The sequence below is a fragment of the Melospiza melodia genome, chromosome 3 (assembly GCF_035770615.1).
Source record: "Melospiza melodia melodia isolate bMelMel2 chromosome 3, bMelMel2.pri, whole genome shotgun sequence".
Classification (NCBI taxonomy): domain Eukaryota; kingdom Metazoa; phylum Chordata; class Aves; order Passeriformes; family Passerellidae; genus Melospiza; species Melospiza melodia.
The window spans coordinates 103224183-103249331 of record NC_086196.1 but is presented as its reverse complement, the minus strand read 5'-3'; the positions used below and the strand labels follow the sequence as shown (position 1 = coordinate 103249331).

The following is a 25149-nucleotide window of genomic DNA, read 5'->3' as shown; positions in this document are numbered from 1 at the left end:
TTATATCCCAGGAAAACACAGCTCATTTGTTCATTTGTGGCCTCTGAGCACTGGGCCTGACAGACAGACACCAGTCCTCTCTGCAGGGAGCCTGCAAGGCCAGGCCAGGAGCAGCGTTTCACCTGTGTGGGTAGGCAGAGCTCATTGTAAGGCAGGATGACCCATGGGCTGGGGCAGGGCACAAGCCTCTTAACCCTGGGATCATCGCACAGAAGATGAGCAGAGGAAGCTGGAATGGCAGGACAGAGGGAAGGATGAGCTTGAAACAGGGGCACTATGATGAAAGACAAGAGGTCTCTGTGGAAAGAAGGGGTTCTCCAGGCTCAGAGGAAGATTAGCTGTAGTGAGGAGAGATCTTGATGCCTGCTGCCTTATGTGAGAGCCTCTTTGCTGCCAACCCTCACTCCATGTGCCTCAGAAGCCTCCCCACCTCTGTCCCCCGTGCACACTGCTCCCTGCCTTGCGTGCCACAGCCCAACACGTGCTGCTCCAAACACTGCGCAGGGACAAATCTGAAAAGAAAGGCACATCTGCCAGATATGCCCAAGCACCAGGCTGGAAAGGAAAAGGAGCTGTCCCCAAAAGAGCACAGTGATATTTGCATGCAGGCTCACTCTCCCCAGCTGCAGGAGCAGCCGTCTCCACTCTTTCATGTGAATACGCGGCGTCCTCGGTAGAAATCTGGTACAAATATTTGTTGGATCTTCTCTCGACAATCTCAATAGATATAACCCAGGGGTTTAGCTACTGGGGAAAACTCTGCAGTCTTTTATACTCCTCTAGACTTCAGAGATGCACCGCCTTTGCAGCTGGGATTTTTGAGATTTCAGAAGAGCTCCTTTGCCGAAAGAGCGGCCGTGGAGCCTCCCGACAGGATCAGTGGCTAGGGGATGAGCCCTCCTGCTCCCAGGATTTTCAGCCTCAGCTGTGGCTCAGCTGCCTTCCCCCTACCAGGCTGCAGCCACCCTTACATCTCTTCTGGCAGAAAGGGGAATTATCCTCCCTTCACCTGGCAGGGGCTGCCCCCCAGGCCCCAGTGCCCACATCCCCAAGGCAAAGGCACACCGTGCACCCTGCCAGTACATTCCCCTTCCTCCTCTTGGCCCAGTCAGGGCTATTAACAGGATAATGAGAAGAAAGAAGTACAAGCCGGAAAAAAGCATCTCTGATGGGAGCATTTCAAAAGGCAGCCAGTTTCCAGAAGGCAAGAACGATTCTCCACGTCAATTATCTACAGAGATGCAAGAAACTGGATGACAATGAGAAATTAGATAATAAAAGCTCTGATTTAACTCATTAAATTATGGCTCCAGGTATGTGTAGTCCCAGTGCATGCCAAATTTTATTTATGCCTGCATTGCAACCACCACTGGAGAGCACTGCTACAAGGCACAGAGCGACCGAGGAAGAAATTGAAGGTAATTTTGTTCTGTAGCTCAAGAAATGTGAGCCATTTCCACTGTCACAGCACGCAAGCAAACCTCCACCTCCCTCTCAATGGAACCTGGAGCAATGTGACTGCACTCCCACAGCAGGACAATGGCCCAGGGCCCTCCCAGCATTGTAAATCTCTGCAGGTCACTCATCCTTAGTGTTGCAATACAGGTTTCTGTCATCAGCCACTGAAGGAGGCAAAAAAGACATTTTCTTTCATACCAGGTGTTTACTCTAAAATACAAGCAAACAACACCTCTAAATCTACATGGTTTCTCCTCCTCCAGCTTTTTTAATGAAAAGCAGGTATGCTTCTGTGGAGTTTCCAATTTTCCTAACTCACTGAGGGGAGAAAATGCAGCAAGGTACTTGTGGGGAAAATCCTCAACCTAACATTTCCTCAGTTTCTGCTGTTGTAGGAATGACAACCAACAAACATATACAACCTCTGTCCCACAGGGAGGTAAGCCAAATTATCTTCATAGGCCATCCCCAGCTGCTTTGGCATATGTAGCTATATTGCATTTGCACTTTAGACAAATTTGAGATGAAGCCTTTCTCCAGAGCCTTTTATGTTATAAACTGATGGCCTCCATCTCAACTAAAACCAGCTGAGACATCCCACAGAACAATGAAGAAAACCTTGCTGAAACACTAAGGTCACCCAGGCTGCTTGGGCTCACCAGCAGGCAAATAGGCCCTCAGAGACCCACTTCACTCCCCCTGCAGCATGCCCACACCCCTGGGAGCATGGCCCCGAGGGAAGGGCTTCCCCTTATGGCGCCTTCCAGCCTCCTAGGGGTTTAAACTCACCCTGCTGGTGCCAGCTTTGTTACAGGTGTGACATAAACTGCTCTGTCCCAGATCCTGCTTAGCCTGCAGCAGATTCCCCCCGCCCTGTTGCGTTAATGACACGCTGCTCTTTCTGTGCTGGCAGTCATTAGTGCAGTGGTGTTGGGGAGATAACTGCTGCCAAACCAAGGCCCCTGCTCACAATAGCTGGTGCAAAGAGAACATCATTTTCCTTCATTTTTAATGACCCAAATGCAAGCCTAAAGCTACCAGCGTTCAAATGCGTTAGCTGAGCTCACCAGCTCTCCTCTAATTAGTCCATGAGCCTCAGCTCAGAAAGAAAGAAATGAATAAAACTTATGCCACAAATCAAAGTGCCTGCACCCAGGCAGGGCTGGAGGGCAGGCACTGCTTCCCCATGGGGGTTGTAGGAGGTCACTGTCACGTTGATCTCCAGGTCCAAAACTGGCACAGGGCTCTGCCACTTCCACCTGCTCCTTTGCAGGATTTCCCACCACATAACTGGGGTGCTACAAGCAAATCCTTACTTGCAAAGAGCTGTTGCACAAGCTGCCTGACAATCTATACCTTCCCAATGTATGGGCTTTCACAGAGAAGCTGAGGTGCTGAAGTGTTGTTGCTTCACCTTCTGTCACAGTTGCTCTTAGCAGGGTTTCCCAAAACACTTGGCCTGAAATGTATCCCCCTCCTTCAGTTTCACAAGTCAATGAAGGAAAGTTTGGGTCAAAGTGCAAAATGAATCTTCTGTGAAGGAAGAAATAACTAAAAAAAAATAAATCTGACAATCTCAGACTTCAATTAATTTCTTTAGACTTCCAAATTGTTTTATCCAGGTTGCAGATTTCCCGAAAGGTAAATCTTCCTTCCCTAAATAATAACACTCACACAGATCAGTACATTTTCCTTCACATACAGGAAAGGTATTTTAAACCTCTGCTCTAGCTGGGAGGGAAGAGATTAACACAATATTAAATATGGAGCTCTTCATCTTATCCTTTTTCCTTCCTCTCTCACATGCACTGCGTTGGCACCAAAACACTGATGAATAGCAGGAAAATTCAGATCAATTTAGTTCTTCCTTTCCCAGACAAGTGATTTTTCTTGGCAAGGCTAGAAGTACTCTCTTTTCCTCATTGCTTTTACCTTTGATGCCTAGTGCCAAGCCAGGGTTCTCTCTGCAAACACACTGAACATGACACTTGACAGCTTTTTCAAAGTACCTGTTGCCAACGTGAGCAGCACAACCTTGCCCTAAGGTTTGATGAGACAGGGGGGGACCAAGCACTTTGCAGCTCTCAAGTGCTTAGCAGCAGCTAAGAGGAGGCATTCATAAAAACCATAATGATTTTGGCTCTCTTTCACTTTTTCCTTCCACTCCTTTTCCAATTATTCATATTTTGCCTTAGCCCACCTCATCCCCCCAGCTGCATTTCCCTGGTTATCCTTTCACCCACCCAACTGCTGAGGCATGGGCAGGTGCAGCCCTCAGGTACACCTGCACCTCGAGGTATTTGCATCCCTTTTGGAGGTGGCTGCAGCTGCTGCCTGAGCCCATCCACTCCCACCCAGAGGAAAGGCAGGAAAGGCAGTGGTGTGGATTAGCTGTCTGAGCTGTGCAGTAGCTGCAGGTGACAAATGAACTGTGCCCGTGAGGCAGAGCACTGGCTGAGCAGTGCCACACTCCCTCTGATATATAGGATTTATAGGATTAAGTGCCTGTTTTTCAAGCCCTGGGAGTGTGGCTGTGTTTTCAGAAGGTCTCTGGTTTATACCACGTGTGTGGTTAAGCAGGTTGCTGTGGCTCTCCCTTGTCGCTGATGCTGACTCTGCTTTTCTCCATTTCACACCAGAAACCCCAGCACAGTATCAGCGTGCCTGGCCCTGAGATTACAGTGATTGAGGGAGGAAATCAGTCCCTCTTGTGCCCCACAACCACAGAAAGAGAAGTTATTCTCAATGTGAGCTAGCCCCGTGCCCATGCCCACAAAGGCAATGGGCACCTCCTCTCCCAGGCTTCCTCCCAGCACTGCCAAGCCTCTGGCCCTGCTCACAGCTGGCAGCTAACAGCTTCCCAGCATCTCCCCTCAAAATGCACTCCTTCAGCAGGGTAATGAGCTCCCCAGGTTGAGTCTTTTACCGACTCCCCACAAATCACTGAAAGGACAGACTGCTGGTTTACTTCATTAGCAAGTGTTTTGTGGAAATCTGTTTGTGTATTTGCAAGACACCAACATGCTCATTCATACTAATGCAGGAGTGCTTGAACTGAGAAGCAACTTAAGCCTTCCACCTTTCCTTCCAGCTCTAGAGGACTGGCAACACAGAGCAATTCTTCTCCCAAAGCATGGCAGCTTCTTCCCTGGCACACCAAGGACCAGACAGGACACACTACACATTAGTCAGCATTTTTCTTATGACCACAGCTCTTGGAGCCCTGGGATTCAACAACAAATTCAATTTTCACCTAAAACACAACGAGTGAAGGATGCCCTGAGGTTTTTAGCTCTTGGCACAGCAGAGGAAAACATCACCAGAAAGGCTCAGACAAATAAAATGAGCCTCAATGGCACAGGCATCACTTTTGGGTCTTGTAACATTTTAAGCAGCTGTATCACCAGGGATGGAGGCTGTTTGTGACAACATCACAGATGTGACTCATGGGCTTTGCACATTGAAAGGAGCAAGGCTCTTTGTGGGCAAAATGTGGGAACAAAGGCCAGGCAAGAGATTTCTAAGGAATCTCTGCTGTCTGACCATTCAGGAGCCACTCTGGGAGTCACAGGTGCACCACCCAAGGCTTCCCCTGCTGGGACCAAAGCCCCTTGGCAGCAGAAGGCTCCAGTGAACCCAGCTTGGCTCCCACCTCACCCCACTCACACTGTCAGATTCTCTCACTGTCTCAGTCCCAGGTTTCCTGCACATGTCTGGTTCTTTTCATTTAATGGAGGTGCAGTCACACAGCAACAGCCTGAGCTGATGCCTCCAGGGTCAGTGAAGGGATCCCTGGGCTTGTGCGCCCTCACAGTCTGTGCCCCCATTCCCCTCTTGCTCTCTATGCCCCTTACACTTGATATCTGTTTGGGGTCTCCTGCTTGTTTATTTGGGTTCTGTAGAGTCTCCAGGGGACTGGCCAGCCCCAGGCAGAGCTGCAGGTCCCTGTCCCCTTTGTCAGACACAGGGTTGGTGCCAGGTCACGGCCCTTTGCCTGAAGCTCCAGTTCTTTCCCCCACCCCGGGCACAACCTGCAGCTCCCACTGCAGCTGCACAACAAGAGACCTGCCCTAGGTGTGCTCCTCAACAAGAACAGGCGTCAAGGATGCAGGAAAAGGAGCCCTAGGCTTTCACCCGTGCTTCTCAAAGCTGCCGCCTTCAGAAGGCAGAAGCCCTCTGGCACTTTAAATTTACAAATTAAAACAGGAACCACTTCCTTCGGCAGCCAAGGCTGAACTAAAAGCCTTCCTTAAGGGTTTGAAGTTGCTGAGGAAGAGGAATTTTGGATAACTTGAGGCTGGTTCTGCAGTTCTAATCTGTCAGATGACATGAATCCATCCAAGCTTTCCCTCGTCGTGATTCTGCATTAACACCCAGCAGCAGCCATGGGATGAGAGCTGCTGCTGCTGCAGTCATGGAGCTTTCAGCTGCCTCAGCTGCCAGGGAATGTTTGGGCACAAGGCAGGGAAACCACTCTGCGGGGAAAGCAAACTGCCCTCCTGGCTTGAAGTGGACAGGTGAAAGGATCAGAAGTCAGGGACTGTATATGGGATGCAGCAAAGGAGCAGCAAACTGGCTGCTTTAGTGGCTAGGACAAACTCGTAGGAAAATAACCTAGATAACTTTGCAGGATTTGTGGAGCAAAGGGGAACATTGGCATGGTGTCCCTGCAGATTCTAGGATACCCCTGGCTGGCAGGCACAGGGGCAGGAGATTTTTCTCCTGCACAATGGGAGAAAAGGGCACAAAGGTTGTTTCTCAGACCAGGTATTTACAACCCTCTCTGACTTCCCCTGCATTCTCAGGTTTGCCTTTCCTTGTGTAGGTGCCTGCAATGGCATTGCTCAGCTGCATGTAAGAGCAGAGCAATCTCCCTTTCTGTTCCCAAGAACTGGATTCCCATTACCTGCTCTAGGAGAGGGAGGACATCGTGCAGCAATAAGGAGATGGTGGTCCAAGGGAATTTTCCTAGTTCTTCTCTTCAGGTGTGTTTCCCAGGTAAAGTCTGATAAGCACAGCCCCTAGCCTACCTCTGCCTTGAGATCTGTTCAGTAGCACCTCTGGGAGGGTTTTCCAGGACTGCCAGTTCTCAGGGGGTTGAGATACGGTGTTTTAATTGTATATAATTAAATACTGCTCCCTTATCTAGATTTCAAAGTTTACTGTTGGGGTTTCAGTGCCAATGCTCTCTTCTCCTCTAATTAGCTTCCTTAATGTGTGCAGCCTTGCTGCTTCTCCCACGGGGACAGGGCTCTCCTGCAGGGAACCATGGATTGCATCTAATTATTAGCAAAGGAGACAGACAGCAGCACTGCCCCTGCCCCAGGTGTCCCTTGAGAGCAAGGGACACAGAATGGGTGGCCACAGGGAAGCTGTGCCATGTGTGCCTGTGGTCTTTCTGCTCCATCTGTAGGTGGCTTTGCATGTTATCCCATCACAGGTTCCTGGCAGAAGACCCTGCAGGACCAGGGGCCGCCTGGCTGAAGTGCAGCTCACATGAGGAGCATTTCTGCCTGGCTAGCACATAGCAAGAGGAGAGGAGGAGTTCCCAAGGCCTCATCTGACCCAAGGTGCATTGAAAGAGACAAAACACCTGATACCTTCAGTCAGTTTTTGGGCAGTGCCTTCTAAGCTGTTTCCTGCTGTTGACAGAGGCCACCCACTCCCCCAGAAGGGAGCCATGAGGATGGTTACCCTCAGCTTGAATATCTTCAGGATACATCACCTGTCTCATTCATTGCAAGAGCACAGTGTTCTGAGCTCAGATGTGGCTGCCAGGTCATAATGGCGCCTCCTGACTTGGTTGTTCCCCTCCCACTTGAATTTGTGTTTATGACTGTTCTTACACAAGCACTTTACAGTGTCTTGCTTCTGTTCAGGCTAAATCATATCTCTGTAAAGCCCCATCCTACCTCTGATAACACTTTCAGACTATTCTATCTGCAAGCTAAAACACCAATTTTCTCTTTCCCATGCCCAACAAGCTCCATTTCCACACAAGCACCTACTGAACACCTTCTCACCCCCATCCAGTGACACATTTCTCTTTCCAGACAGATTAGCCCCCTTCACCCCAGTGGCCCATTTAGCCATGGCTTGCTTATGACAGTGCTAAACAAGACAACATTAAAAGCCCTTCTGAAGCTCAGTGATATGACAACACTGCTTCTCCTTTACCCAAAAGGCTGGCATAAAAGGAAATTAGGTTGGCTTGATAAGATTTATTCTTGACAAATATATGCTGGCTGTTATTCATCTCCTTGTTATCTTTGAGGTACTTACAAATAACATGTTGATTTATTCTAGGCTCTTTTAGGTACAAAAGCAGACCTAATCTGGCTCAGCTGCTTTTGAAGGCAGCTTCTGAGCTTGCCTGCACATGTCACCTATTGGCCAGGAAACCTTCCAGAGGGACTGCTAAGAGCCCCCCAAGCACTCCTCTTACAGCACAAGGCCAGATTTCTATGTCTCCTATTCTGGGGACAGGCAGACTGTGTCATCTCTGTCCTACACCTCAGGCCTCATGATCACAGACATCACTGAGGGACCCGCTTCTTAGCAGAAGCTGTTGTTCAGCTCCCTTCCCCTTTTCCCTCTGCATTGCTAAGGCATGAATGTCCAGAATATCTCCTTCCTATCTAATTCTTGTCCAGTTCATACTCTGCCTGATTCTGACCCAACCCTCCCACACTTCTCTGTTACAATCCTCCCTACTAAACTGACCCATTTTCAGATTTTTGTACGAGTCTTTCTGAGTTCCAGGTCACCAGAGAGCTCATGAGTCAGGTAAATCTGCTACACTTCCCTCCTTATTCCCAGGATGATATGTGCCTGGGGCATTGATACTGACTATGTTTACATTATTTTTGCCCTGTGTATGGGTGCTATCTTATTCCCCTAGGTCCTGTCACATACCCAGTCACTAAGAAGAAAGATAAATTTCAATAACTGAACCTAAAGTGTGAATGGAAATCTACTGAACCAAGCGAGCACTTGGCTCCTGTGCAGGTAAAACCTGCTCCCTACCTGCCTGAGCCAAAGTAACAGGTTTTGTTTCAGATCAATCCTCCTCTTCTCAATGAAACCAGGGCGTCTCTCCCCTGCTCTCTGCAGCTCAATTCATTCCAGACTCCCTGCAGAACTGGCTTTTTTCCTGCCTTACCCGCTGTGACAGGGCTGTGAATTTCAGTGAGGGCTGTGCAGCGTGAGCACGGTGGCACTGCCGAGGGCCGAGCGCGGCTGTGGCTGAGGACAGACACACAACTCCTCAGAGCACCGTGTCCACAGGCTCCAGACAGGAGTGCTGCCTGCCCTGCTCCTAAGAGAGAACTCATCTGCTGCCTGCCCTGATCCAAAGGCGTGCCAGAATAAGGCATCTGTCACAAGGCTCCTGCTCAGGATGCACGGGGGAGGTTTTGGGGCAGAGGTGGCACGGCCACGGCCACATGAGCAGTACAGAGATGGGAGGGCAAGCACCAGGGAGAGAGCCAGGCAGGGGGATGCTGAGAGCCTGCTTGGCACTTTTGGGGGCTGCTGAGTGCTCATGGATCCATAGATTTCTACTCCAAATTGTTTGCAAAAACCCACGTGTAGCTATTTTGCTCTTTAGGATCACGTGTACTGACAAATTAAACCGGGAGCACGCAAGCACATCTCAAAATGGGTTTCTTACTAGGAAGCAAGCAACCAAGTTTGGAAAAGAACTCTGAGCAAATCAATCCCTTTTTGTCTTCATGTCCTTCTTCTGTCCCAGCCAGCGAGACAACAGCTTTGCCACCTGGTGACAGTGCATCTGGCCCTTGGGACAAGGGTCTCCTGCAGGGTGTACTGGGCTTGTGGTTGAATTAGAGCCATATTGCATGGCCCCAAAATAGCACAGTGTGTGACTAGCACACATCAGTGTTTTAATGTGCAAATAACCAGAGGAATCACTCAAGTCCTCAAAATAAGGTTCCTGATAACAATGCCATAGAATTTAAACCATTCCTTGGAAAACTCCAAAGGTAGTGTCTCTGCACTGGACTCCACTCAGTTGTGCTCTATCCCTGCCCCCAGCCATCTGCACTCAGGGGACCTTTCCCTGGAAAGGACTTTGCTCTGGGGGGGCAGGCATATGTCATCAGTTCCATGTCTCTCCTTCCAGCACCCAGCTGACAGCCATGCCCCCCATTCTTTGTTATTGCTCTGTTTCTCACTGCCACACACATTTGATTGTTACTTTGATTGTGTAGGAAGCAGTCCAGACATTATGGAAATGGAACCATATAGGGACTGGGCAGAGGAGGCTCATGCTGGTCACCCTCTTACTTACACAGCAGTGGGAATATTTTCTCTCTTACACTAAGATATTTTTAAAACAGAGAATGCTGTTACTGTTTGTTGTCACCCAGGATCCAGCATTGCCATTCTTGGAAACCAGCACAGGGCTTCTAATGTCATTGTTAGAAACTTTATTAGTAGAGTTTTTGATATCTCCCAAGATGTCCTCAGGCTAAGTGGCATTTATGACTTGGAGAGGACTGACCCTAACTCCAGCCATGCTCAGGACTGCAAAGAGGAACACATACCCCATAGTGCCAGTGCAGAGAGACCATGCATACACCATGGCAAACACTGTGGCTGTGAGAGGCTGCTAACCAAAGCTCCTCATCCAAGAGTACTGGGAAACACAGGTGGGTCAGCAAGACCAGACTGTGAAGGTTAAGCTAAAACAGTTCCCCTGTGGTGCTGGAGAACAGGGGAAGGAGCAGAGACAAGGGACAGGATAGGTGACTTTCCCCTAGCAGGGCAGTGGTGTGCATGTCCTTGATAGTGGACACATGATTTTGTCCCTGGTGTGAGCAGAGCCAGTGGAGACACACAGAAACCAGCTCCAGACATGGAAGACTGCATCTGACAAGGGCAGGGCAGCATCACATCCCCCTGAGAGCAAAGAGCTGGCTGATCATGCTCACTTGCCTGCAGCATGAGGGATGCTGCCTCCTGGCTCAGACTCTCCTTCTGAAGAGGGGCTGCTTCTGACTCACTCTGCCAGGTCTAGCTTCTCCTCTCTGGCTTTGGATGGCAGCAGATGTTTCTCTGCCCATCTGTACAGATGCTTGGATGCTGGCCATGGTCAGCTGTCTGCCTTTTGTCCTGTCACTCTCATTCTGAGCCCACGGATTCAGCCCTGCTGTTGGAAGAATACCGAGTGCCATCCTCTGAGTTAAAACCCAAGGGCAAAGTGTCAGAGGAGAGAAGTCTACTCCCAAGGCAAATGCCCAACTTGAGCTCCAGTTCCATTGGGATCCGGTGCAACAATGAATTACCCCTGCCTGCTCAAGGGCTTGCCACAGCCATGGATCTCGTGTGCACAGCTGGGAGAGGGATAGATGCCTGTTCTCTTGTAAAAACCTGCTGGTGCCAATGCTGGTCCCAGCAGTGCTCAAGCACAGGCCAAGGAGAGAAGGGGCTGCAAAAAGGAATAGGACTCCTCCTACCTCCTATTCTTGTCTCCCCATCAGGGAGCCGTGGAGCAGTGCTTCACTCTGAGAGAACTTCCCTGCGCCAACAAGCTTTGCTAGGGCTGTTGTTTTAACTTCTTAAAACAAGACTAGATCCTGCATTTTGTGAATCACTACAATGCATTTAATAGGTAGCCTTTTCATAAGGGAGCGTAGCGGATGTGTGCACAGGCCCTGATGAAGCTAATAACTACCTCTCAATGGCTTTCAGGGAGTTATTACATATTTAAGATCCAAGCTCCCTTAATCAACCACAGAGATGCAGCTGGCAGCAGTAAATTGCCAACAACAGTTCATTACAAATAAGGAAACATTGGTTTTTCAAGGACAAAAACTGTGTCAGTTCCTCAGCTAACTCCTGTCCTCACCCTTCTCCCCCCGCCACTCACCCCCAGTGATGTGCTGGCACAACTTGCTTTGTCCAATAACACGACTTCACTGCCTAATCCCCTCCACAGGGGACATCATGCAATCAAGTTCCTGGATTTCCTGACTTATTTGGGCAAACAGCACAGGCTGCATCCCGTGCTCTGTACCCTTCCTGAGGGAGCCGGGGGCAGGACTTGTCCCACACCACCACGGTGAGTGCCACAGGAGCGCCCACAGTGGCTTCATCCTGGGGAGCAAATGAAGTCATGGGACACTTGGAGACACAGCTGTGAGTTTGCCCTTGAGGGGCTTGAGACCTGATCTGGCATTTGGGAATGAGTTTTTCAGCACCTGCCATGTCCTGGGCACAGCACAAAGGGGAAGGTCTGTGGACATCCCATGGCTTTATTCCCTTGCTTTCTCGTAACAGAGATGTGGTTGACCACGCAGCTAAGGCAGGAGCACAGCACTTTAAGAGAGATGCCCATGCCTGGGAGATATTAAGGTCAATATTTTAAGTGTTCAGGAAAGACCAAACATTCTTTGAATGAAGAGGAGAAAAAGAAAAGACAGCTGACCCTGTAAGAGCTGTATCTTCCCCTCTGAAGAGGCAACGACCAGCTTTTGGACTTCAGGAACCAAAGAAATTACACATTTCAGGCCCAGAGAGCTTCTCCTCCTAAAAAGGGAAACAGGCCCCATCCATGTCCCAGCATGGTGCAACAAACCTGCTCAGACCCCTGCTGTGGGCCTTGGCCAGGGCCAGCTCCCCAAGAGGAATCTGTACTGGATGGGCCAGGAAAACTGGTTGCTTCTGCCAAGGATCCAAGCTGGCCATATCTGTACTGCCTACAAATCCCACTGGAGCAAGGATCCAAGCCCCAGATCCACCTGGCCATATTTGTACTGCCTGCAAATCCCACTGGAGCAAGGATCCAAGGCCTAGATCCAGCTGGCCATATCTGTACTGCCTGCAAATCCCACTGGACCAAGGATCCAAGCCCCAGATCCACCTGGCCATACCTGTACTGCCTGCAAATCTCACTGGACCAAGGATCCAAGGCCTAGATCCAGCTGGCCATATCTATACCGCCTGCAAATCCCACTGAGCCAGGCAAGACTTCCAGGGGTGAGGGGAGAATACTCTGCAAAGCCCACGCTGGGCCCTGGAAGGAGGCCAAGCAAGAGTTTAATCTTTGTTTGGTCTCCTTTGGTACCTCACAGTGTGCTGCCAGACATTAACCCTGTGCAGGCTGGGGCTGTGGAGTCAGGGGATGCACACTGGCCCAGAGGAACAGAGCGGGACCACAAAGAGGAAGAGAATGTGCTCAACAGTGAAACCTGAAAAAGGGAATGTTTCTTTGCTTCCCTTCCAGCCTGGTTTACAGATTCTCTCTGCCACATCAGAAGACATCCTGCTCTTCAACTGCATCCTATTGCAAGACTGCTCATGCTGGAAGCTTTAATTTTTTCCTCTGAAGCTGCAGGCTACAGATGAAAACCTGATATAGCAGGGTTCCAGGGCTGAGTCGGGATATTATTTTTGCTGTTTCTTTAGAAATACCTGACCCAACTTCTTTTTGGGGAAGAAAATAAAAGGGGCACTTAAAAAAGCAGTACCACTTGGTTCCCCTCCTGCCACCATCTCTATTTATTGACACTGACATTTTTAAAGGGCTCTTGGGAAGGAGCCTATGTGGTTTCTGAGGACACTTTCCCAAAAAAAAAAAAAAAATCAGAGAATGTAGCTGATGGTTTGTGTCTCTTTTAGTATTCAGCTCCTAAATTTATGCTTCCAGAGAAATGCCAAAACTGACTTGGACAAGTAAAATTCAGTGGGCAAAGAGTGTCATTTCCTAAATCTGCAGCAGGCATGTTTTATGAAAACAACTATACTGCATATTATGAACAGCAAGACCATTTGACATAAGATTTTCCAAGCATTTACAGGTGTGACTGCATAGGTGAAATATGAGTTTAATTGGTTGTCCATATGTACCATCCTCCTCACTGATATTAATGCAGTAAAATCTTTTCTTTTGGGGTGTGTGTGCAGACATCTGGAGTGCAGATTGTAACAGATCTCTAGTTGCAATGTTATCCCTAGAAAAACTGTGTTTTTTGAACATGAAAGAACACACTGTTTTCAAAGGGCTTTGCAGTCACATCTGGAAGAAGTGCTCCTCCTGATGATGAGACAGAAAGGAGAAGAGCTGATGGGATATCAGCTGAGGGAAAGCTTGCTTCCTCCTCTAATATAGGAAGCTGGACTTCTTTTGAATTATTTAGCATTCAGTCAGCAGATAAAAATACACTGCCTGGATGAACCAGTGACCTCTTCTATAGCTGTAGTAGCTGGGGGGGCAGGAAGGGCTACAAGTGCACATCTTTTCCATGTTCTCCTGCAGAAAGCTTCCATCATTGATGGAGATGCAAGACAAGGCTGGAACCACCTTGTTGAGGCTGGGCTCAGAGAGAAGGCTCTCTTACACTTTAAATCACAGCACCCACACTGATATCTCAGAGCCCCAGGTACCTGTGCAGCATCACTGAGAGTGACCTTGCTGACACCCCAGCCAGACACCTTTCCCCACGAAGCTTGGAGCAACATGCCATGCAAACCCCTTCTAAAAGCTGCTTATTTCACCTAACATGCATCCATTGAACACACAAGCTGTGCTCCAGGAATGAGGAGCAGAAAAGCACCACTCCAAGAGGCAGTGCTGGGTTAAATGTTCCACAGGAGGACCAACGTCTTCTCCACTACACATCTTTTTTTGGTAGCATCAGAATGAGATGTTTGATTAAATGCACAGGAGCAGCAAAGCTTCAGCAGTTAAACTGCTATTTTGTGTATTCTGGGAAGGGGGGACATCAACAGATTGCAAAATGGGAAAGTCTCTCTGGACACTGCAAACAAACAACATGTTACGTAATTAGGCCTTTTGGGAACCAGAGGAAGGTCTCCAGAAGATCAGGGCCCTCCCAGCGCTTTCTAATTTTACTGGGACTTACCAGCAAGCCAGCCCTCTAATAATAGAGGCTTGTGCATGCTTTTCTTTCATCTTCACGTCTCCCTGTACTGCCCTACCTTTGTTATTACTGCCCCAGAAAAACACATCTTACTCACTTTTATCAAGCTGATTCATTCAGACTTGAATGGCAGAACTGAAGAGGCACTAAAGACCTTTAGAAAGGGCAACAAAGACATCTCTTGGCCATCCGAGCATGAGAAAACCCGGAATTTTAGAACTTTATTGAATCCAGTGTGCTAGGGAATTGCACCATTCCACATAACCGTGGCTTAACTGAAGTACAGCACTATCAAGCAATGACAGAGCAAAAAGTCTTCAGCTCCATAATCCACATTTTGTGCTAGTATATATTTATTGGAGCAAATTCTTCCAAGGGAGCATGCCTGTAAGCAGCAGCTCAGCATCAGGAGCCCTCTGCCTCTGTGTTGTCCTAAACTCGTGTCCAGGCAAAGCATGGACCTGGCAGGAAACCTGCCAGTCAGACTGTACCACCCAGCACCTGAGCATGGACTGTGGCAGCTGAGCTTTAGATTAATAGCTGAGCTTTACATTAATACTTCCTTTCTGCCCATGGATAGATTGGAATGTGTACCATTGGTTTCATTCTGTCAATGTCCTCTCCCACCTGAATGGAGAGAGCCTCTTAGTGAACATCTGTCCCTGCAGTCACCACCTCCTTACACTTCTGAGGTACCATCACTCACTGTGATTCCTGGGAGGGACACTTTAAAGACAATAGAGATACAATGGCAGGCTTGGGTTTCTGAGAAAGCTGCTTTCCCCTGATTCTTGCTGGCTGTGCATATTCTGGCAGCTTGTAAGAAGAGGAAGGAGGAGGCTTGCAGCCCTGGTGAGGGCACACCAGCACAGATCCCACAGGATGTGGTCAGCTGGCTTCCAGCACACCCCTTGGTTTCTGGGCTGCTGACAAAAGTCAGCAGTGAGCAGCTCAGAGGAGGGAAGGCCACACCAGGCACAGCAGTGCTGGGGAGAACACCTCACCTCATCACAGCCCAGCACCAAGAGGCAGCACAGACACAGGTCTTGGATAAAAGCACAGAGATCCTGGCCACAGTGGTGGATCCAAGGCAAGGTGCAGCCCAAGCCCCTCTGAGCGCTGTTACAGAGCCTGTGGCTGTGTGTCTGGCCTGCCATGTAAACATGTCACATCCCATGGGAGCTGGGCACAAATGGCAAAGGCTAACTGCCACTAGCCCAGTTTTGGTAGCGCTGAGTGACCTGGATAAAAAGCAAAGAGCCTTTGGGAGATCCTTATAGCCTAGTTCATTGCATCTCTGCAGACAACTCCCTGCTTCTCCCAAAATGATAAAAAAAAATTTCAAATAACTGCATTCCTCTCTACTGCATTTACCATTCAGGAGTCAGGAGCCTTGTGCTCTTGACCCTTGTGTGAGCAACACGTTTGTTGTAGCCTCCAGAGCTACAACATCGTAGAGTTGTGAACTTTTTGCTCAGTTTTTCCTGGGAAGTCAAAATCCCAAATCACATAAATCCTGCCTGAGAACTACAAATCACCATTTTTCCCCCCTGCCATCTACTTCAACAAGTTTTATGAAGAAGCTTCATTCTCCCTATGCAGACACAGCAGATACAGGAGACAGACAGAACACAAGGACCACTCTGGGCACTCACCATGGTTTGTTTCAGCTCCTGGGAGACTAGCAGCACAATAAATAACACCCAAGCCAAAATTTCGCTCTCCCTTTACACAGCAGTGCCCTTTACCAGTTACTTTTTTCAGTTCTAGGCAGTGTTTTTGTGCTACAGACCTTAGTCCCTGTTCGCTGCACAGAATTCACTGTAGAAAGAGCCTCAGGCTGGAAAAACAGAGCTCCCAATTCCTCCCAGAGCACCAGCGGGGCAAGGAAATGTCTTCATGAAATACCCAAGGATAGGTGTTTTCTACCATGATTTACTGAGCAAATTATGTTCTCCACATAATGTAATAAGGCTATAGCACTAATACTTTCCCCACCATCCAAATAGCACCACTCAGGAGTAGCCTCCAACAGCTTTCAGCCTCCTTTTTTTACTCGTAAGGAGCCGAACGTGGTTGCGGTTCCATCCTAACCATGAGGCTTCCCTGCATGACAGCACTTGTTCAAGACGTGTATTGGACAGTGACCCAGGCCTGCACCCTTTAGAACAGGAAGAGGTGAAGCAACCTTCACCAAAGCCCTGAGCAGAGCATCAGTAGGACAGCTGTGACCCAGTACTGGAGGATCTGAGCCTAAGCAGGAAACAGGAAGCAGGTACCGCAATTCACATACTCAGTTCAAGCCCTCTGCAGTTCAGGCCCTTGTGACTGGGTGGTCACAGCCACCTCAGGTTTGTTCTCTGCTCTACTGCAGAGCAGTAGAAGCTGCAGCAGAGGCTGTAGAGATCTGCTCAGTGCATGGGTATGGCTCCCAGATCAACTCCATCTCCCTGCTGCTGGAAGGCTGGAGTGCCCCTGACCAGGCATCACTCTCCAGTCTGCTGGCAAGGCAGGGACACAGCAGTGTTTCAGGCTCCCCACAGCACCTGAGGCCACTCATGGCTTATTGCAATGCACTGGCACCCAAACACCTCCAGTGCAGCTCTGGGAGCTAAGTGTATTTCATTTCAGGAGAAACAGAAACTGTAAGAAACAAATAAAACCTTGACTTACACTATCTCATCATTCTGGAACTCCAGCTCCCCGCAGGTGTCTTCAAAGTCCTCCCCTCCACCTTTGGCCGTGCCTTCAATGGTTTTGTAGGGCACAATAACATTTCCTCGTGCTCCAGAGGTTCGCAACACTTTCACTTCCATGGTTCCTACGCTTTCACTGATGTGTGTTACTGGCTCCTCGAAGGTGAAGATGCCGGCGTGGTCATCGTCAAAAATGGTGACGGTGGCAGTAGATGGTGATCCCAAGCAGGCGAGTGTTGAGACACGGCTGGCCTCAAGAACGCCCTCATCTGAGGCCTTGGTGCTCACACGGACGTTGCTGAGATGGACCAGGAAGTTCTCATCCTCCTCAAATATGTCGTCGTCGATGATGCCAACGCGGATTTCCTTCTGGGTCTCTCCAGGCTTGAAGACCACCGTCCCCTCAGTGAACTCGTAGTCAGAGCCGGCGTTGGCCGTGCCGTCCTCTGTCCGGAAGTCGACGTACACTGTGTTGGTCAGGTCTCCTCCCCGGCGGACGATGGTCAGGGCCACAGTGCCGCAGTTCTCCAGGCACTGGTAGGTGCCCTGCTCGAAGTAGAGCTTGCTGATGGGATCGTTTTCGGTCACCTCGCTGTTGACCTCGTGCATGCTGACGGCCTTGCGGGCCTGGTCCGCGGCGTGTCTCTTCAGGATGTTGCCGGCGCCGGTCATGAGCCGGGTGGCCTGGATGCGGTAGAAGGCCCTGCTCTTCTGCTGCTGGCTCAGGACCTGGTAGTTGGCCAGCTCTATGAGCTGCTCAATTTCCTTGTCTGGGTGCTTTTGTTTCAGCTCCTTCAGGATCCGAGCCATTTCCCTCCTGGCTTCCTCGTCATCCTGGTCTTTCTCGTCCACCTCCAACACCAGTGTCCCATCCAAAAAGTTCTCCACGTGAGAGTTAGCAACCTTTCCATCCATCTCGATGTCGGCCTTGGAGGAGGGCCGGTCACCCTCGTGCTCAATGATCATGCCTCTCTGCTTGCCGGCTCGGTATTTCTTGTAGACGTACTTGTAAAATAAAAGCCTCCTGTCAGCTATCCAGGCAAACACCACACAGATGGGGAAGAAGAAGAAGGTGAGCAAGCCTTCCCAAACCTCCACAATCCCAGGAGAAGACACAGATAAAATAATGTAAAGCCAAGTGTAGGCAAAGATGCTCCAGGCCGCTGTAACAAAAAACACTCGCAAGTGCTTGATCTTCCTTATCTCTCCATCTGGCACCACGTACACACAGATTGCAATGATGACAAACATGTTGAAGGCAGCACTCCCCACGATCGTGCTCGGCCCCAGGTCCCCCGCCGTGAAGCCATGGCCGCACACCTCGATGACAGACAGGAGGATCTCCGGAGCAGACGAGCCCAAGGCCATGAGTGTGAGGTTGGAAACAGTCTCGTTCCAGATCCTCACAGTAGTTTTGCTGGTCTCGCCGTTGGGCTTCTTGATGGTTATTTCCCGCTCTTGGGACGTAATGACTTCGATGGAGGACATGAAGCGGTCGGCTATGATGGACACTCCCAGGAACATGTACACCATGGCTACAAAGTACACCGTCGCCCGAGCGATTTTGTCCCCAAACGAGGGGTCCTGGGGTTCCCATATTGGTAAAATCACTCCCTTCTTGCAGATGTAGGAGCCAGCGCACTCCTCGGTGTCATTGGCGGGCAGTTCACTGGGGCTCTCAGCACGCGTGGCCCCTGCATGGAGGAGCAGCACCAGGACAAGGCTCAGCAGAGGGAAGCTCCTCCCTGGGGAGGCGTGTGTCGGAGTTACTCGCGACATGGCCGCTTCCACCAGACGGGTCCCGAACATCCTCAACCTGAAGAGGCAAAAACCAAAGATTAAGTGAGGCCAACCAGAGATAAGAGATTTTCCTCTCCGAAGATATGATCAGGTTATCCCGTTACTCAAGAAGATGCAGCTGATGAGCCCATTTTGTTATGATTAGTGATGTTTTCCCTGTAGAAATCCTCTAGTTCAGTCATCTGAACCAGGATGGATTCAGATGGTACCAGCCAGCTAGCACCTACCCCCTTTAGCTATCATGGTGTTTCTTTCTCTTTGTTGAAAACCTATTTGTTCAATTGCATTTTCTTGTTCCTCTAATCTAATTAAAGCCCATCGTTCTGCTTCACAGCTGGCAGAAGTGTTTCCCATTTCAAAATTACAGTGCAATCACTCACTTCACTGGAATTCGGGGTAAGAGCAGGAGAGGACAGGAAAATCTACTATCCTCTCATCATGCCTAAAAAATACTTTTGTACTTTTTTAGTCACTGTAAGCTATGTATTTCACAGTCTTTTGTTGCTCACAGTCCTCCCAAGCATCTACTCCACATTGGAAATCTGCACAAAGTGAGCTTGAGCCCTGGCAAAACCTTACTCTTAGCAGTAACTTGGTCATAAGGTGCACCAGAAGGGCAGCCTGTAATTAATGATTTTGGAGCCATTCCTTCCACAGTGCATCACTTTGCACCTTCCCAAAACTGGAAAGAGCCGCATATGCATCGAAGCCTGGCTCTCTTGGCATGCTTCTAGAGGAAACATGTCCCTACGCTCTTTTCCCACTAGGTCAGCTTTGACGGCTTCCCCTTCAAGGGCCTTTCTCACTCCATTTACAACATCACTCATCAGGCATGACAGCCGTTCTTGCCCTTGTCCTGCCTCAGGATTTTCCAGCAATGTAGAGGAGCTGTTAAAGAGGTTTGCAGTTAGTTAACAGTGCATAAACCGACAGAACAGATGCCTTTAAGTACAAAGAGATGCTCAGTGAAAAAAAAAAAAAAAAAAGCCTGGGCATGCTCAGTGTTACATTCTCAAATTTACTAGCCAATAAAGCTAGATCCGTAGTTATTAAAGCTGTATTTTCTCCTCAAGGAGAGCCTTTGCTATACCACGCTTCTCCAATCCAAGTTAATTTAATCAGATGGTACTTAAAAATGTTTCTATGAAGAGAGGAAAATGAGCATATCAATACCTCGACTTCACTGGGAAATACAAAAAGCTGAGCTGATTTTCCTCAAAAAAACCCCATACCCCTGAAAGCAAAAAACCAACAAAGCTCAGCCATGAAATGTTTTAACTCCTCGTTAGGGCAGGGGCATATCATGGAGGGAAAGAGCTGTGTGCAAGGGAACAAGGCTGGAGGAATCATGGGGTACCATCCCATACCATGTTATGGGATCTGCTCCACTAAGAGACACTGTAATGGTGGATCAAAGCTCTCTCCTCCATTTGCTTTTATTTATGGATGCTGTTGCACTGCTATTGGTCTGGGAGGCTAATACTGAGAATTTATCAAGACAGTTTCATATAAACGGCATTTTCTCACCAGGAACTCTTGGTCTGCCTCCAACCCCCTCCTCCCTGGTATTGCAATTAAGAAAATAAAAAGATACATAGTGGAGGAAGTGAGCAAATCAGAGAGCTGGGTGATAAGAACAGATGAATTGAACAAGAAAAAGCAAGTCTCTTGTAGGAAGCCAGATTTAAAATAAAGTTGTTTGCATTAGGAATCCTGCTAATGCTACAAAAAAGCTCTTACTACCAGACTCATTGCCCCCTGATTGTAGTGCCTGGGCACCCTCTGCTTCCCCAAATGTGAGCTCTAGCCACTGCTTACAAGCCCAAAGTGAAAAAAATGCAAGCATGGTGTTTGCAAAGAGGAGCACCTTGTTGCACACCCTTCAGTGGATGGCTAAGCTGAAACAGATGTGCATTCATGGTCATTGAAATTTAGCTGAAGCATGAATTAGTCACCCAACATCTGTACTGCCGTGTTTCACACTGCTCCAAACCAAGTCACTGAGACATTTGATAAAGGGGCTGTCAGAACACAGGCTGACTTGGTACCTACTCTGTTAACCCCAGATAGCTCCTAAGTGTAGTTTTGTTTCCTTTTTAAATATATGGGCTTAAAAAAATTATAGTGGGCATAAAATATTACTCAGTTTCATGGTTCTTCACCCTCTCCTTCTAAAGGGTAGTAGTTTCTTCAGAAAACTCAAGAACATCCACCTGTTCTTGTTCAGTTAATTTTTCTCCCTGTGGCAAGTCATATCCCTGCACATGTACAATTATTCAGAGCAATCAGGCATTGTGAAATCCCCTTGGCAAGAAGAGAAAACAGATGGTTCTAGAAAAAATATTATGCTTTGGGTCACTGATTTAGGTCATGAAGAATAGGAGAGTCCCATCACACTTTGGACCAACTCTCCAGCCTTAAAAGGATTTGGGTACTGGAAGTCTCATTCAGAAAAAAAAAAAAAAAAAAAAGACACCCACGAAATCAAATTAATAAGTAATTTGAACTTTATTTACCCTGTGTTTCCCCTTTCTAACATTCTAATGTAAGTTGGGTTTTGTTTTGGTTTGTTGATTTTGTTTGTTTGTTTGTTTGTTTGTCTGAAATCAAGTCCCATACTACTTTAACCAGGAGGCAAAAAGGCCTAGAGGCTTGCATCTGAGCAATCCGTATTTCTGGCATTCCCAACCAGCACTCCATGTACAAATAACATTTTTTCCTCAGATGTCAGGAGGTAAGAAATGTGGAGCTTTTCTGGAGAGGGATAAGAAATGGCTGGAGCTTTGGAAGAGACATCCACCAGGCATGCCAATGTGCATCCTTTGGGCAGAAGCAGCATCCCCCAACTCTGCTGTACTTCCTCCAGCATTTTGTGGTGAGGTCACCAAGCAAGGCTCACACATCATGACCAGCTTTCCTATTTAAACCAATTCACAGCAAGGCTCAGGAATTATGAAGGGCTAGAAAATGTTTGGCTACAACATGCTAGTTACACACATGCAGCCAGAGCCTGACACTCAAAATATCCCTGAGAAGCACCTGCTATTAAATCATCAGCATTTCTTTATTTGTACAATCCAAAATAAACAGCTTGGTCCCCAGAGACCCTCTTGCTCTGCATTTGCCTACAGTCTCAGCTCACAGTCAGCACACTGTGGCATAGTGTAGGAATATTCCCAGAAAAATAATTTCCAACATGCTGCAAGGGGAAGCAAGGCTACCTGAAGAGCAGCCCTCCCTGCAAACCCAACTTTGTTAGCTTTTCATTAAGGTCTCAGTTGCATTTCCCGTCCTGGCCATCAGCAATGACAGTGTGTGCAGCAGCTGATGCACAGTGCCAGGCTGGCAGCCCTGGCAAACCCTGCCTGCCCCGGTGCTCATGGCCTTGGTGGCACTACCACGGTGCTCGTGGCCTCGGTGGCACTGCCGCGGTGCTCCTGGCCTTGGTGGCACTGCCCCAGAGCCTCTGGGGACAGAGGGATCAGGGCAGCACAGGGCAGGGGCTCAGGCTGCCCTCAGGCTGGGTGCTGGCCATACACACGTGGTGAAAAATGCCAGCCCTGCCCTGCCCACAAGCACCACCTGATGCCCAGGGACAGCACCCTGAGCCCTTCTTACCACTGCAGCAGGGGAACTGTCCTGGTGCTGCTGGAGAGCTCTCAGGGACACCTAAAAACAACCAGGAGAGCCAGAGCCCAGCCTGGGTTCTCCTGAGCCCCTTTCCCTCTCCAGACCAGCTCCACAGGGGTGCCAGCAGGTGTTTCTGCACTGCCAGGGAGGAAAGCCTGGGAGAGGCTCCAGAACAAGCTCAGCTTAGATGGAGCTCTGGCCAAGGGCTGTCAGTCCAGCCTTTCTCCCACCCCTTGGTGCTGCCAAACACCAGGAGGGCAGTTGCTGCCCACAGCAGGGCTGGGAGGGTTGTAGAGATAACTTGCCTTCCTGCTGGACATGGGAGCTCTAGGTTTTACAAATTGGTAGGAGAGAGCTCCTGCTGACAGCTCATGCTCCTGCCCCCCAGCTGAGGAGCTGCCAGATGGGGAGGAAACAGCCTCTTAGACTCTGCTCTGATCTTTCCCTGGCAGCATCGATCCTTCAGGCTGACTGGCTGCCGCATGCAAAGCCAGCCTGAAAGCTGCTCTGCATTTCAACAAAGCACAGCTTTTTCTTTGCAGCAGCCTCCCAAAAGTCCCATCTCCATTGAGGCACTTCAGCTTTGAAATACCCACTGTAAGACCCTCCCTGATATTTTCCTAAAGCTTTGAATCACACAGGAGTCTATGACCACTTGCAACACACTAGAAGCACCATTAAGAGCACTAAAAAACCACTGCTGGTCCAGACACTTTAATTACAGAAGGACTGGGCAAGGAAGGAAATGGCTTGGGCTCAGGAGGAATGAGTGGCTACACAAAGAAAGAGGCTTTCCACATGGAAATTTTCTCCCAGCATCCCACAGGAAACGTGCACAGAGCAGCTGGCACACAGCAGCGTTCACACCATTACAGCCCCCAACGGTGCCCACCCCACTGCGACACCATCATCTTCATCACGAGCATCGTTCCTGACAATTCGCTGCCAGCTGGGATGGGAGGTGTCCCCACAGCTGTGTCACCAGCGTGCAGGAGGCTGGAGCAGCACCCTCTCCCCACAGGGTGCCTGGTTGCTTGCTGGGACCAGTAAAAGTTTGCTCTTCATGTGAGAGCGGCTGCTTTGTGGGAGCACAACCAGGAGCGTGTTGCAACACCACGGGGATTCCCAAAGAGTCTTTTCCCATCCTACAGTCAGAGCTAGACAAGAGCTTTTCCTAGCAAGAGTGTGATAGGGAAGGGCAGGGAAGGCAGCTCAAGCCACCCTTTTCTGGTGTCACAGGCTGGAGAACGACAGTGTGCCTTCAACCAGAGGGGCCAAAAACTGAGGGGGAAGCAGCTAGTGGTCACTGCAAGGAACAGCCAGCCTGCACAATAGAGAAACAGAGGCTCAAAGCAGCTCAGCTGCTCCCCACCCTGTCCCAGGGGAAAAGATAGCAAGCCCCAAAAAGACAGATTCTCTGTCAAACCTGAAGTCCCCAGGTTACAGCACCTCTCCCCCAGTTTCTCTTGCAGGAGAAGGAGAACCTACTGCAGTCTTCCTGGGAAGAAGCACTGCATGCCTTGCCTCCATGCAGGGCACTTGCAGCCATGGCCCCATCTCTGGGGGAATAGGGAACTTCTCCTCTGCTGCTGGCCCTGCCTGGCTGTGCCCAAGCCTGTACACCTGTGCAGCCTCACTGGAATCAGCAGCCTGATCTCCAGCAGACAGCTTGGGCAGAGCCTGCTCTGGGATAAGATATGGCTGTAGGGAAAAAACCAAACCCAAACAAGCCATCCGGTCTGTGACCATCACAGATCCAGCTTCCTGCAGCCAAGGGACACAAAAGGGATGCCAAGAGCCCTGCAAGGAGGTACAGGGTGCTTGGACATCTGTCTGGGCAGACACAGGCTCCGCTGGCTTCACGTCTGATCTCGGTGCTGACCCCGTGGCGCAGCTTTGGTAAAACTGAGCTGCTGACAGCTGTGAGATTCACCCATCAGGGCAAGAAAAGGACCCTTCTGCTGCACTGGCACATCCAAACCATGCAGGAGAGCTGCTGAGTCCTGTGCTGCCACTCGGGGCTGCATAGCGTGACGGTGCTTTAAACACTGCTTGGAAAACCCTTGGCTCGCTTCCCTGCTCTGGCTCTGCCTGGCTCCTGCTCCCTTTCACCCAGCTCTGCCACTCCAAAACAGGCACAGCCTGTTGGCATCCCCTACCCATGACCCTGGAGATCTCCACATCAGGAAAATGATTTCCAGGCCATCAGCATCCTGATTGCATCAGTACAAAAAAACATCAAAACCTTTCCAAATATAGTCAGAGGCACAAGCCCTCCATGAAGCCGATCAAGTAAAACACACATCAGGCCATCCTGGTTTCTGTAAAGGACATTAAAAAGTAAGAATAATTATCAGTCTGCAACTGATTTTTCCAAGTATCCTATCTCTTCAATGAAACATCCAATCTCCTTCCACAATTTCCCCAGCAACTCTCCAAAATAAACGGACAAATAGAGAAAATAAAACATCCCTGATAGAAAATTTCAACCGCATTGGATGAATTTGGGGGCAGCTTGCAGAAAATGAGCTTGGAACCGTTTGTCAGGGAGATTGCAGTCTTGCTTTTCACACATGGAGACCAAGTGTCAAGTTGTCCCTTTCTCCCACGACTCAAGATCTCAGCAAGGAATATGCCAGGAAATAAGAAGCAAGGGGGAA

General features: G+C 49.2%; 1 protein-coding gene across 6 annotated transcripts in view; it reads right to left on the bottom strand.

Moving 5' to 3' along the window:
* SLC8A1 (solute carrier family 8 member A1) overlaps nucleotides 1–25149 on the bottom strand; it is a 123691-nt gene that overhangs the window by 76851 nt on the left and 21691 nt on the right. For all 6 annotated transcript variants that reach the window (XM_063152384.1, XM_063152387.1, XM_063152388.1 and 3 more), the window contains one exon: nucleotides 17037–18875. In XM_063152384.1, coding sequence (XP_063008454.1) covers nucleotides 17037–18868 — 1832 coding nt within the window. In that variant the 5' untranslated portion in view covers nucleotides 18869–18875. The remainder of the gene's footprint in view (nucleotides 1–17036; nucleotides 18876–25149) is intronic.